Source organism: Mastigoproctus giganteus, chromosome 8 (assembly GCF_048544385.1).
Source record: "Mastigoproctus giganteus isolate SK-2022 chromosome 8, ASM4854438v1, whole genome shotgun sequence".
Lineage (NCBI taxonomy): Eukaryota > Metazoa > Arthropoda > Arachnida > Uropygi > Thelyphonidae > Mastigoproctus > Mastigoproctus giganteus.
Genome location: NC_143582.1, coordinates 48,998,687 through 49,013,152, shown reverse-complemented (window position 1 = coordinate 49,013,152; position 14,466 = coordinate 48,998,687). Strand labels below are relative to the sequence as shown.

The window sequence follows — 14,466 nt, the reverse complement described above, 5'->3', positions numbered from 1 at the left end:
TATCTAGAAAAGTTGGCCAGATGTGCTGCGAAGTAGCAACAGAAGCTTAACATTGACAAATGCAAAGTACTGCATATGGGTAGCAATAACCCCAAAGAAACATACCGTGTGGTACTACACTCAGGGTAGTAATTGTGCAGTCAGATATGAATTTTTTCGAGCAGTGCAGACAGGCTACAAGAGCGAGTCATGGGGTCTTGTCAATGATATGCAGGAATTTTGCTAGTAGGAAAAAGGAGGTGGTTACCCCTTTGTATAAAGCAATGGTCAGGCCACGCCTTGAGTACTGGAGGCCTCATTTTAGGAAGGATGTAGAGTTGCTGGAACGAGTACAGAGAAGCGCAACAAGATTGGTGAGAGGAATGAAGGGGTACCCTTACCAAGAAAAGCTTAAGTTCTGAAAATTGTAGCATCTGGAGACTAGGCACCTGCGAGGTGATCTGATTGAGATGTACAAGGCCTTGAATCGTTTGAGCATGTTCAGTGCTGTTGGGATTCTTCCTCTTGCTCAGATTACGAACCTGAGGGGCCATAAATTCAAACCGAGGAAAGATAATTGTAGAATAGATGTGCAGAAATTTGCCTTTAGCATTAGCATTAGCATTAGTAGAGGCATTTGATGCAAGAAAGCAAGCTTATGCAGCATCAGCCAAAAAAAAAAAAAAAACCCACTTCCACTTCACCCCTCTGTTCGTTCCAAATACCTGTCCAGCTGAGCCTTAAACTTATTTAGGCTATCAACCTCCACCACAAGGGATGGAAGTCTGTTCCACCAACCAACCACCCGCTGGCTAAAGGCAAATTTCCTCACGTCTATCCTACATCTGTCTTTCCTCAATTTGAATTTATGCCCTCTCAGGTGATTTTTCTGAGCTAGAGGAAGAATCCCATCAGCATTGAGCATGCTTAAACCATTCAAGGCTTTATACACCTCTATCAGATCACCTCGCTGGTGCCTAGTCTCCAGACACTGTAATTTGCAAAACTTAAGCCTTTCTTCGTAAGAGCATCCCTTTGTTCCATTCACTAATCTTGTTGCCCTTCTCTGTACTCGTTCCAGCAGCTCTACATCCTTCTTGAAATGAGGCCTCCAGACCTGTATACAGTACTCTAGGTGTGGCCTGACCATTGCCTTATACAATGGAATAATCACCTCCTTATCCCTGCTGGAAAAATTCCTGTATATCATTGACAATACTCCATGAGCTACTCTTGCAGCCCGTCTGCACTGCTCAGAGAACTTCATATCTGCCTGCACAACCACCCCCAAGTCCCTTTCATTCTCTACCACTGTCAGTGTAGTACCACAGAGTTGATACGTTGCTCTGGGGTTGCTGTTTCCCATGTGTAGTACTTTACATTTGTCAATGTTAAACTTCATTTGCCACCTCTCAGCCCACCTGCTCAACCTTTCCAGATCATGTTGCAGCAGCATAGTGTCAGTAGTGTCCTTGACAACCCTGCCAACCTTTGTATCATCTGCAAACTTGGACATTAAGCTTGATATACCATCATCAATATCATTTATAAATACAGAAAACAATAATGGACCCAACACTGAGCCCTGAGGGACTCCACTAATAACATTAGTCCACGATGAGCAGTGTCCATTGATTACCACTCTCTGTCTTCTCCCCCTCAACCACCCCTTTATCCATAGCAGCAATTTGCCTCCAATGTCACACTGCTCCAATTTGTGTAGCAGTCTTCCATGTGCAACAGTATCAAAAGCCTTTCTAAGATCCAAGTATATAATATCAAAGTTATTCCCTGCATCCAGTTCTTTTGTGACTGCATCATAATATCCAATCAAGTTGGTCAGGCAAGACTTCCCCTTAACAAAACCATGCTGTGTCTGAGCTATAACTGAAGTCTTGTCTAAATGATCCTGCAGTGCTTCTTTCACCAGTGCCTCCATTAATTTTCCTGGAACAGAAGTTAAGCTCACAGGTCTATAATTACTTGTGTCAGCCTTTGATCCTCCTTTGTATATTGGGGTCACATTTGCACATTTCCAGTCCAGTCTATGGGTACCTCCCCTGAGTCCAAGGAAGCTCTCATAATTATGGCTAAGGGTTTGCTTACTTCCTTTGCTGCCTCCTTTAATATAACTGGATAGATCCCATCCACCCCGGGTGCCTTTCTTGTTTCTCCTCCACTTTACTCCCAGTTATTTCAAGATTCTGTAGCTTACTACTAGAGTTGAATACACCTCTGGCATTCCCCTTGCTGAATAACTCCTCATGTGTGAATGTTGATGCAAAATATTCATTTAGTTTGTTAGCTACCTGAGCAGGATCATCAACAGTTGACCCATCAATATCAAGTGGACCAATCTGATTCATCCCCTTCCTTCTAGAGTTAACATAAGTAAAGAACTCTTTGCTGTTTTTCTTTGCATCCCTTGCCAAGGATTTCTCGTAATCTGCCTTTGCCTGCCTAACCTCCTTTGTAACTTGGTTGCATATCAACTTGTATCTATCATAGGCTTCTGTGTCATGTGTTAATTTGTAAGTATCCCATGCATTTTTCTTCTCTGCCATATGCCTCATTAGTTCATCTGACATCCATTTTGGCCTAAACCTTGAACAATATTTCTTAGTTGGTATGTAAAGCCTAGTAGCTTCCAAGATAAGTTCTTTGAATGCTTCCCATTTTGAATTTGCTGTTGGTAACATCATCAGTTGGTCCCACTGTATAGAATTTAAATACTGTCTCAGTCCGTCGTAGTCGCCTTTATGGAAGCAATAACCCTTCCTTTTACCCCTAATGGTAGTTACTTCTTTGAGTAAATCCCACTTCAGCACACTGTGATCACTGCCACCTAGTGGTTCGTTTATCTGCAGATTCTTAATGCATGAAGAATCACTGCTGATAATCAAATCAAGAGTATTACTCCCTCTAGTTGCCTCCCGAACATGCTGATGTAGAAAACAATCATCCAATAAATCCACAAAAGCCCTGCTTGTGTGTGAGTAACCAGCCCCCAAATTCCAGTCAATATCTGGGAAATTAAAATCTCCCATTATAAGACTCTCTGATTTACTGGCCCACTCTATTTCCCTGTACAGTTCCTTATTATACTCATCAGAGTCATTAGGCCTATAGCACACTCCTACTCTCAATTTTGATCTCCCAATGCTTATGTCACACCAAACTGATTCAACACTGCACTGTCCGGCGATATCGACTGGCTTCACTTCCTTGGTTTTTATGTGTTTCTTAACTAATAGCATAACCCCCCTTCCTATCCTGTCTGTCCTTTCTGTAGACGTTGTACTCCCCAAATTGCAGTTCTGCATCCCTTATATCTGTGTGACACCACGTCTCTGATATCCCAACAATATCTGCCTTTGATGTTTTGAGCAATACCTCAAATTCACCAAATTTATTTACTAAACTCCTAGCATTGGTGTACACACAAGTATACCTGCACCTGTTTCTATTCTTAGCTACCCTAACACAACCCATGTGTTTACTTGTACCGCAATGGCTCCCAGCAGTCTCTGAAATACCATGCATCTTGTTTTCCAGGCTTCTGCTCATTCTAATAGAAGCAGTGCAAGAATCTCTTTCACCTCTGCCAGTGGCTACTGTCAATCTATTGGTCTTTGTCTCCCCCCAAGCTAGCAGTTTTCCGACCCACCTAACACTGCCTCGATAGCATCAGCAAATATTCTTGCACCCTTTCTATTTAAGTGTATCCCATCCCTGTAGAAGCAATCTCTCCTGTTAACAAGTACAGTCCAGGCAAACAAGTACAGTCCAGGCTTAACAAGTACAGTCCAGTTTAGCCAGAGGGTAGTTGATTGCTAGAACATCTGCCATCTGTTGTAAGTTGATAGCTTAAATAAATTGAAGGAAGACCTGGACAACCTTTTAGAGTGAATGGATGAGTGAAATAAGATGGTTTTTTTTTTGGCTGATGCTGTATACACTTTGCTTTCTTGCATTATATACCGCTACTATTACTAATGCTGATCCATGTTTCATCACTTGTTATCACGAGGTGCCTCCATAGCCAGGTGGGAAAGAGCAGCAGTGCGTAGCACATGCTTCTTGATTAGACCGGGGTTCGAGCCCATCACCACCAAATGCGGAGGATGCGGAAAGGTCAGGGAATGACCACCGCACCGGAGCAATATGGCCTTAGTTGCTAATGCTCCTAACAACCAAATAATAACAACAACAACAACTTGTTATCACTTGCTGAAGGAACTCTGCTCAGTTTCAGCGGGTGGAGAAAGTAAAGGCAGGTGTTCTGGTTTTGCTTTTGTTCCCCAGTGAGATTTTTATGCCAAAAAAATCTCACTGATGTTCAGCTCAGCTGCCATCAATCACACAGTCAACCATTGGTCAGATACAATCGGAGCCCTTACCCTCTCCAAATTCTCCTCTGTTGTTGCTGAGACAAGTCTACCTGTGCCTGGTTCATCTTCAACAGGTGTGTGTCCTTCCAAAAAGGCCTTGTGCCATTGAAAATCTTGGGCTTCAGATAAAATTTGTTCTCCATAAGATCTTTTTAACTTTTCATACATTTGTATCATGATGTTGTTTAGTTTGATGCAAAATTTGATTGTTCAGTATTCTTCTGCTCTATTTTTTGTGATGCATGGGACAAAATTTTTCTTACTTCATGATGACTTGAAACATGCTGAATGCAACAAGATATGACTACTCTCAATGTATAGGAGGGGGTTCAATCTACAATCTGATATGTCGTATGTGTGCAAGTGCTGTCATTTCATACTTTATGAAGTGTCTCATTAATTCTGTGACATACAATTGGTCGTCGACTTACGACCGACTTCTGTTCTGACTGACAGGTCGTAAGTTGATCTGGTCGTATGTCGGCCATATATTTATTAACAGTATTTTTTAACCTTTCTAATCTTTTTATTATCTTTATAATTTATTTTTATAATCTTTTAAATTTTTATCATCTTTTATTTTTCATTTTAAATACAGTAATGCTTTTATCTTTTACTTCGTTTCTACGCCTAGGCTATCTCTCTCTAGGAGGTTAAATTCAAACGCTCTGTACATTTTAATTGGTTTATTATTCATACTGTTTATAAAAAATACAAAACTACGATCTATAATTACATATACAGTATTGTCATAATTTGAAAAATAATACTGTACATAATGTACTGTAAACACAAAAATACAATCTAAAATTAATGTAAAAATTAATACAAATGAAATTTACAAAATCAAATTTTTTGTGGTCGTAAGTGTGGCCGGTCGTAAGTCGACGACCAAGTGTACTTCACATCACATCAACATAAGAGTGCTGCAAACAAACTTTCTTATACTTAGATTGTAATGTTTCAAAAATAATGTCTGTAACTAATGTTCCACCCAGTATGATATTAAAAAAAAGGACAAAATTCTATATATGAGGTTTTAGTGCATCAATTCATCTGAATGCTAGCTTTGTGATACAGTAGTCATAGTATTTATATCAGACTTTTCTTCTACTGAGGTATGCTTATCTGTGTTCTCTGTCAAGACCTCTTAAAATTGAATACGAGAAACTGATTAACTGATAAAATAATTCTGCTTGTATTAGGTGCTACTCGAAGATTTCTGGATTGTTTAAAATAATAATAATAAACAGCTATTCCAAAGCATCTACATTGAAGTAATCTCCTTTGAAAGTAAAATGCCTTGTATAGTGGTTCTGCTTTTTTTCTCTTTAAATTTTTCTAGTGGTACTGAATTCTCTTCCTTTATGATTAAATTTTTACCCTGTAGAACTTGTTTTTATTTCAAATCTGTTATCACAGTAAAACAGAAATTGTAATGAATACCCAATGTGATTTATTTTGAGGTACGTTAAATAACACTGGGACATGCTAGATGAGCAGGGTTAATGCTAAACTGCCCATTAAGATAAATATTATCATCTTCTAATGGCAGAAATCTGTACCATCATTCATATTTCCATGGCAAGGGGAGTGTAGTAACTTCTGAGCAGCACTTCATTTGTTATCAAAAAAGGTATAAAACATATGCTTAAGATAAAATGGGTGTCACTGATGATGTTGCAAAAGAAATTTCACCACACCAGGATTTGATTATTTTTTGATGTTTTTGTACTAATCACTATAAAATGAAATGTACCATTGAAATCATAGTGATTGTATTATCACAGTGATTTCATTTTACAGAGATTAACTATTTTGAATACAAAATGTGAAGTGACAGAATGCAGAAAACTTTAACATTTAAATCAGATAGTGGCCACTGTGAGAAAAGTCTTAGTGTAAACAAAAACCAACAACTTTGTTATTATACACACTGCATTACGTCAGGTGTATTAAAAAAATATACCTCGGGGATTAAAAACTACTGTGTCATGTCCAAGGAGTGTTTACCAAATCCTCACTATTTGTGTGCTAAGTGATGGACAGCTGCAAGACAGCATTTGTGTACAGTTTTACACAAATAAATTTGATAAAGGGAGACAAGTGCAATCCTGAAATTTTGAAAAGGATCTGATGTGATGATTTATAGCGGTGTCGCTGTAGAGGGAATGGGTGGGGGGGACTGTGGAACTGGAATTTGGCCTAAAATCTTATCAGGGACTGAAACATACTGAAAATTTAGCATTAGTCAAGTTTTTCCTTCTCAAGTGATCCTCAAATATCCAAAATACTTTAATTTATACGTATAGATTTCTGTGGGGGAGAGGGTATGGAATCGAATTGGACCTAGGGACCACAGAATATATGCTGAAAATTTAGCATCAGTCAAGTTTTTCCTTCTCAAGTGATCCTCAAATATCCAAAATACTTTCATTTATATGTATAGATTTCTGTGGGGGAGAGGGTATGGAATTGAACTGGGCCTAGGGACCACAGAATATATGCTGAAAATTTGGTATCAGTCTGACACTTCCTTCTTAAGTAATACTTCAATACTTGAAACATAACTTGGTTCCAATTTTGTTGAAATTTGTAATAGTTTGACAAGACTTTCTAAAAGGTCCAAATATAAAATTTAAAGAAAATCCACTCACTTTGCAGTCAAGTATTTTCAGATTGTCATGGTGAAGACAACAAGTGCTTGATGCATTTACAAACATGCCTAAAGAAGCAAGAAACTGGAAAGTTCCTCTCTGCTAAATTTTAATATCCAGTCATTTTCATTTTGAAATGTATAAATACTGATATTTCTTAACCATGTTGAAGATAGTAAACCCTTTTCATTATTTGGATAATGGTAAGTTTATAGGATGATCAAGTTTATAGGTTAATCAAGAGTAATATTTCTAGGATGGAAATTTTTTTATTATGCCTATCAATATTTATCAATGTTTAAATATGCTTAATCAATTTTTTAGTATTTGCTATTTTTTTTTCAGTTGCATCAGTCATTAATGTAATTTTTTCAAGTAAAAATCTGTATTTAAATTGAATGTATTTTAGTGTAACAAGCAGTTGTAATCTAATAGTATATTTGTGTGATTCTTGTTACAGATAAAAGAAGCAACTTTTTGGGGAAACAGTTTCATTATGAGTGGTTCTGATTGTGGTCATATTTTTATTTGGGATCGGTACACTGCTGAGTTAGTCATGTTGATGGAGGCAGATCACCATGTTGTTAATTGTTTACAACCGCATCCTTATGATCCAAGTAAGAAATTAAATAATATTATAAAATGAAATACAAAGGTTGTCCATAGAAAACAATAAAACTGGATCATTATTTGCCACTGCGCATTTAATGAAAATTCACTGATATAGGGAGTTATTTTGCTTTAGTTTCATATCCCTGAGTGCATTTCTAATCTGATATCACAGCTTGAATCCTGTAGCCACATGATTCAAAATGGTATCATGTCAGAAGTTATACCAAAATATAGTTAAGAGCAGCCCTGCAGTTTTTAAATAGAGAGCAGTGAAATCTGGTGAAATTCATCACAGGTTAATGTATATGGTGGGAACTGTTTTTCACATGTCATTGCACCACATATGGTTTCTAGACTCCATCCAAAAGAGGGCAGTTATGTTAATTAATTACTCTTACAAAGTCTCTCCACTCTCTATCTCTTAGATGTTCTGTTTTTGCTACATGCCTCTTCTATAGATACTTTCATGTGCTCTGTCCATCTGAACTGGCTTTTACACTCTCCCCCCTTCCAAACCAATCTGAACAGATGCTGCAACCAGTCAGCATCTTTTTACTATCTAGCTTCAAATTCATTGAACTAACTTTTCTTCTCCTTCATTTATTTCTTCATCCTCCATTTCCTGGAACAACCTCTTTTCATATGTATTTCCTGAAAATTACAATCTACAGAAATTTAAGTCTAATGTCAATGAGTATCTTCTTTCGCCTTCTGAATCTTCAACCCATGCATGGTATGTGAAGTACTATAGGTTCTGATACCCTTTGTGTTTGGAGTAATATAAAAAAAAAATAAAAAGATTATTTTTTTCTGCTGAAAGGCTTATTTATGGAAACCTTACATTAAGCCAAAGGATATCAGCAGATTTGCTCAACATGAGTATTGGATCTGTCTCTCATTATCCACAGTGAGCTGGGATTCAGTATAGTGTGTGTGTGTGTGTGTGTGTGTGTGTGCAAGATAGTACATTGTCAGCTTACAGATGAGTCGACGTGTGTTTTTATGTTTGCTGGCTCAGTGCAAAATTGAAGCAGATGATACCTTAGACTTTAGAGTGACTGTGGATGAATCATTGGTACATTACTTTTAGCCTGAAAGTAAGTGAGTCAGTAATGCTGTCATTCCAGCTCATCAGAGCCAAAGAAATTCCAAGCCATGCCATCTGTAGGAAAGATGATGCTAACTTTACCTAGGGTTAAAAATGGAGTAATTTTGGAGGATTAAGTAAAGAGGAAAATAATTATCAACAGTGCTTCTCATTGTACTATGCTTATGAGCGATATGAAATTTGCAAGACTGATTGTTGAAAATTAATATTGCAAGAAGTTTTCATATTGTGCTACGTATGAGCCACATGAAATTTGCAAGACTGATTGTCATGGGTTGTCTAGGTATTGTGTGGATAGGCAGCACAATGCTGCCTATCTACACAATTCCTAGACAACTGTTGACACCATTCAAGATGCATTTTTGAAATGCTGTCACATTCTCCTTATATTTCTGTATTAGCTCTAAGTGATTCTCACCTTTTTGTACCACTCAAAGAGTTAGAGGAAAAAAGCACTTCCAATCTGGTGGTCCAAAAGTGGTGCACAAGTAGCTCAACAAGCAACAAAATAAAATTTTTTGCTTGTTGTAAGGAGAGGAAACTGTCAAAAAATTTGACAGTTTCCTCTCCAAGGTTTAATAAAGAAATGCTCATTTAGCTTTTTATGTGTTCATTCTGAGCAACCCTTGTTATATCATAATGCATTTATCTTATTAGAATTATTGCAAATTTTCATGCATTAATACATTGGCACTATGACTGACCTACTGACTAGAAGTCAGTCATAGAATGGCAACATATCTTTCATACAAATCTTAAAATTTTGTTGTACTCTGAAAAGAATTTATCTGTTATAGCAATATTATATGATTAAATAAATATACTACAGCAGGTGCTGTTTTCAAGATCTCACATTTTATTTGATCCTAGCATAATGATATTCTTAGTGGCACAGGTATGGCTGTTATATTTAACTTTCTTTCTTTTTTTTAAATTGTAGTTTGATGTCTCTCTCTCTCTCTCTCTCTCTCTCTCTCTCTCTCTCTCTCTCTCTCTCTCTCTCTCTCTCAGGGATTATATCATGATTAGCTGCAGGATATTTCCTTTACAAAATAATTAACTATCAGTTATAATTATTTTTTAGTAAGTCTGTATAGGCAGCTAAGTTAGTAGCACTTTGCTGGCAGAGAGTTCCAAGTGATGAATGACTACAACTTCGTACTAATCATCTAGCATTTATTTTGTAAACAGTAACTGGAGATAACATTAATATGCATTTTTTAAAAGAAAATTCTGCTTTTTAATGCCAGTTAGTGTACAATTTTTAGATGTTGATTCTAAATCTGGATTTGATTTTGTTTTATCGATTCGTTTTACAAATTGAATAGCAAAATATATTCATATTTCAAACATTAAGCAGACAGTTTCAGTATGGAGTATTGGGAACAAATGATGATGTACACGGGTAGTGAATTGTCTCATTAAATCAATAATATGTTTAGTAGTTTTAGGGTTTTTTTGTACTTTTTTGAAACCCTTTTGTACTTATCACCTGAATCCCTTTTAAAGCACCAGCAGTATTTTGCCATCATTGCACCATTCTGTTACCTTGGTTTCTTTTTTTTGGCATAGTCTTGACAATTTTATCCATATCCCCAGTAAATGAAACTTGTCACTTGCTGCAGATATCACTAAGGTTTTGTGGAAAATATTTGTGGTGGCTGTAGAAAATGATGTAAAATTATCATTTTACAGTGACTCTCAGATTTGAGGTCTCAAACACTAGCATTTATCATTGGAGTTTAGCATCATTTAGCTCAGAAAATTTTGAAGATGTGTTTCAAAATCATTAGTTCTATGGCTTTAATAAACTAATAAATAAATTAATAAATATTAGTCCCTGTTTTATATGTGATATGATAGTGGTAGAAAAAGCACTGTTCAGAGAGACAAGTGGTTCACTGAAATTTTTGCTTCCAGCCATCAGATTAGTCCTTTTTTGGCCATGATCAGCTTTTAACAGTACTGTCCCATTTGCACAGAAAGCAAGAGAATTTTTCCTAACCAACTGTTCTCCAAGAATTGTCATATGCACTTTCGGAACATTACAAACTATCAAGCCATAATCACAGTATTTCAACTTTTCTTACAAGAATTTTGAACTGTTATAAGTTTTCTTTAAGTGTATGAAATAGGTAACTGGAATTGAGGGTAACATGTTTCCATTGTGTAGGAGAACTTTTGATGGCATTGGGTGTGTTAAGGTTACTACTAAACAGACTGTCGCATGTTTGTATACTTTAGTTAATTTGCTGTGAGATTATTCGAAATGTGATGTATTATTTCAAAGTTACTGCTGTTTCCTGATGAATGATATAGAGTTTTATGTGCATTTTTTTATGGATTATTTGAAATACTTCTACAAATAAATTCATATTGGATACTGTAACTTGTGAGTAGCTTACCTAATTCAAAAAAACTGTTGAAACCCCATGGTCAGACATCTTTAAAATGAAAAAATTGATAGTGAATTGCATATAGAATCATTGTACGGTATATGGAACCTTTAAATTCTACATTTTATTCATTTCCCTCATTTGTTCATTTGAGTGACTCTCGGATTTGAGAGTCACTCAAATTTATTTCCCCAGGAACTGTGCAGAATCAAAAAGAATTCATGTAACTATAACTTGTGTTATGGATGCACATATAGTCCATTTTGTCTACACTGCAATGATGGTCGCACTGATCATTAACAATACATGCATGCTTTCCCCATTGACATTTAAAGATGCATAACACCTTTGCTGTGTATTTTTAAATGTTTACATGTAAATGCTCGATATGAGGGAGATTGATTTGTGCTTCACAGGGAAAAAAGACTTTCGGAGGATTTTAAACAAAATTAACAGTTCTTCTTAAGGAATTCACAATGAGATATGAATTTTGTTTTCTTTTTGAATAGCAATAAAGATTACTGGGTTTCATTTTTGCTCTCATAATAGCCATGCAGCTTAATGTGTACAAGCTGAACATAAAAACAACCTCTGTGTTGTTTATTATGTATAATATTGCAACCTGCTAAAGAAAGAGTATCTGTATTTTAGGATATTATTTGCTGTATTAATATTTTAATACTTGTGATCTATGCAGAAAAAAAGGTGGCATTTCTCTCCTCTAGCACTAATGCCCATTCAGTAAACATGGTAACTTAGTGCTAAACTATTCTTGCTAATTACAGCTACGTAAGCTTGATATAGAGTTCTTGCATGAATCAGTGACCAGTTTGATATAACTTTAGAGCAGTCAACAAGGAGAGAGAAGAGAGAACTTGGTGTTGTGGGTAGAGTTTTAAAAATATATGTTTGAGTACAGTTGTGAATTTCAATTTGTGTGGAATTAAATCTACTGTTTTGTTCATAAAAATAAGTACCATATACAGAATACATTAATCTTGAAACTGCTTCAGGTGCTTTTCTCTTGTTTTCAATTCTACTTTGCCAAGCCAAGTTAAAATACAAAGGGTATAAAAACTACCGATGTTCAAATTGAATGATTCTATTGTCCTGAAAAATCAGTAAAGTGTTTTTTTTGTTTTGTTATGCATTATTTATTTTGGCATATACAGAAGTTGCATGTAATGTTTTCCTTTCGCACAGATTTCATGTGTAACCTCATCCATAAAGGCAATTTATTTACATAAACAAATAAAAAACATTTAATTCTATAACCAGAGTAAATTTTGAAACTGTAATCAAAACATGGGTAAAGATCTGCTTGTGATGCAATCTAGACAAACTTTTTTGGGAGCTGCTAAGTGGAACTTTCTTTATTACTTAAAATTGATTGTTATTTATAACTTCTGATTTAAAATTAGTAATACAGTAATTATTGTGATTCTCTAGTTAATTTGGTGAATTTGCTCTTTACTTGGCGTTTTTAACTGCTTTAAAAACCACATGTCGAATTTTGCCACCATTATATTGTATCAATAAGAACATTCAAATTTTGTTACCATTGGCATAGTACTGATATAGGCGATACTTGGAAGTTTCTATGTAGTTTTGTAGCAGTGTAATCAGTATCAGAAGAGGCTTATAAACTATAATTTATAGCAATACAAATATCTCTAAATAACTTAACTGTATCACATAATATTAATATTTGTGCAGCTGTTGAATTGGTTATTTCTTGCAAATATAGTATCATGTAACTAGTAGTTAGTGCATAGTAGTGGAATTGTTGGATGTTAATTGTGGTAAACAAGTAGCTTGTAGATTCAAATCACATAAGTTAGTATATATATATATGTATATATATATTTTTTTTGTTTTAGCTAAGAAACATTATATTCTAGCAAGGCTGTAACTAATTTAAAACTCTAAATACATAATGGTATAGTAAATACATATAATATAAACTTGATAACATAATACATATTGTTGCATTTAGGTATAGCTGAAAGCTGTTAGAATGCAATTCTACTTATGATGCAATGCAAGCATGGCTCCCATTTTTCGTCAGTTGAAATGTGTTTTAGTCACTGTAGATCAACATTTTGGATTCCTTGTGAACACATGCCGATATTTTCAGTTTAACATGAATCCGCGATACTCATCCTTTAATTTCCACAAGAACAATGATAAACGACCTTGTAACTTTACTGCAGAGTGTTTGAAAATACAGTATATTTTCTAAATATACAGTATATTATTCTTACAAATACCTATTTCTCTGGACAAGAATAGTACAGGTGACCCCTATTTAACACTGATAATTTGTTCCGGAAAAACAGAGCACTAAGTGAATCTGCGCTAAGCAAGCGCTGCATTCCCATAAGGTAACATATGTATTTGTGAGTTGCAGTCGGTGCCATAGGATATTTCCTAATCAATAATAAACTGTAGTGAAAAGATGCACAAATGTCGGTCAGAATATTTAATATTCAAATATTTGTACATATAAATAAAATATTCTGCATTACATATGTATATAATATGTGGTAACTACTTACGTATCAAAATTAAACTTAAAATTCCAATTAAAAGCATGAATTTAATTGATCTAAATTTATTTTAATTGATGAATTTAATCATGAAGATTGTGTCGATTTTGGGTTGTACTTTGGCCCTCATCCTGGTAAACTAAAAGGGGTTTTAGTTTTAAATCTCCTGCAGCGTTACCACCTAACAATAAGGTCAACCGATCCTTCACCTCTCTCAAACCTGGCATGTTTTTTTTTCTTCTTTCAATATGAAACTTCCTTTAGGCATTTGTTTCCAAAAAAGTCCTGCTTCATCTATGTTAAAAACTTGTTGAGAATTATAACACATGATACTCCTCCTCAATAATTTTAACAAGTTCTTTTTTGAAAGTTTTGGCTCCTTGATCTGCACTTGCGACTTCTCCTGGATTTTAAATCTATTCAACTAGCCCTTACTAGTTTTAAAGCTCCACATTTTTTTAAAAAAAATTTTTTTTTATAATATTTAACTGAATTCTGCATTGGATATTATCTTCAATAAAATTAGTTAAAGTCTCTTCATTTCAATCCTAATAGCCGGCCTAGCCCTAGTTGCTTGCAGTGGAACAGCTGTCTTTCCCGCTGCTAAAATTAATTCTTTATTTTTTATAATTGTTCTTACAGTTAAACTTGCCAGTCCTAAATTATGGCACACATCCGCTTGTCGTTGACCGGAATCGATTTGCTTCAAAACGTCTATTTTAATTTTCAAATTCAGTCTTTTTCTTACATTTGTAGTCTTCGTACTGCATCCAG

At 35.4% G+C, this 14,466-nt stretch overlaps 1 protein-coding gene across 2 annotated transcripts in view; it reads left to right on the top strand.

The window, feature by feature from the left end:
• LOC150081523 (DDB1- and CUL4-associated factor 6-like) overlaps nt 1–14,466 on the top strand; it is a 328,354-nt gene that overhangs the window by 245,036 nt on the left and 68,852 nt on the right. For both annotated transcript variants that reach the window (XM_090380016.1, XM_090380015.1), the window contains exon 15: nt 7,488–7,644. In XM_090380016.1, the coding sequence (XP_090236142.1) occupies nt 7,488–7,644 (157 nt within the window). The remainder of the gene's footprint in view (nt 1–7,487; nt 7,645–14,466) is intronic.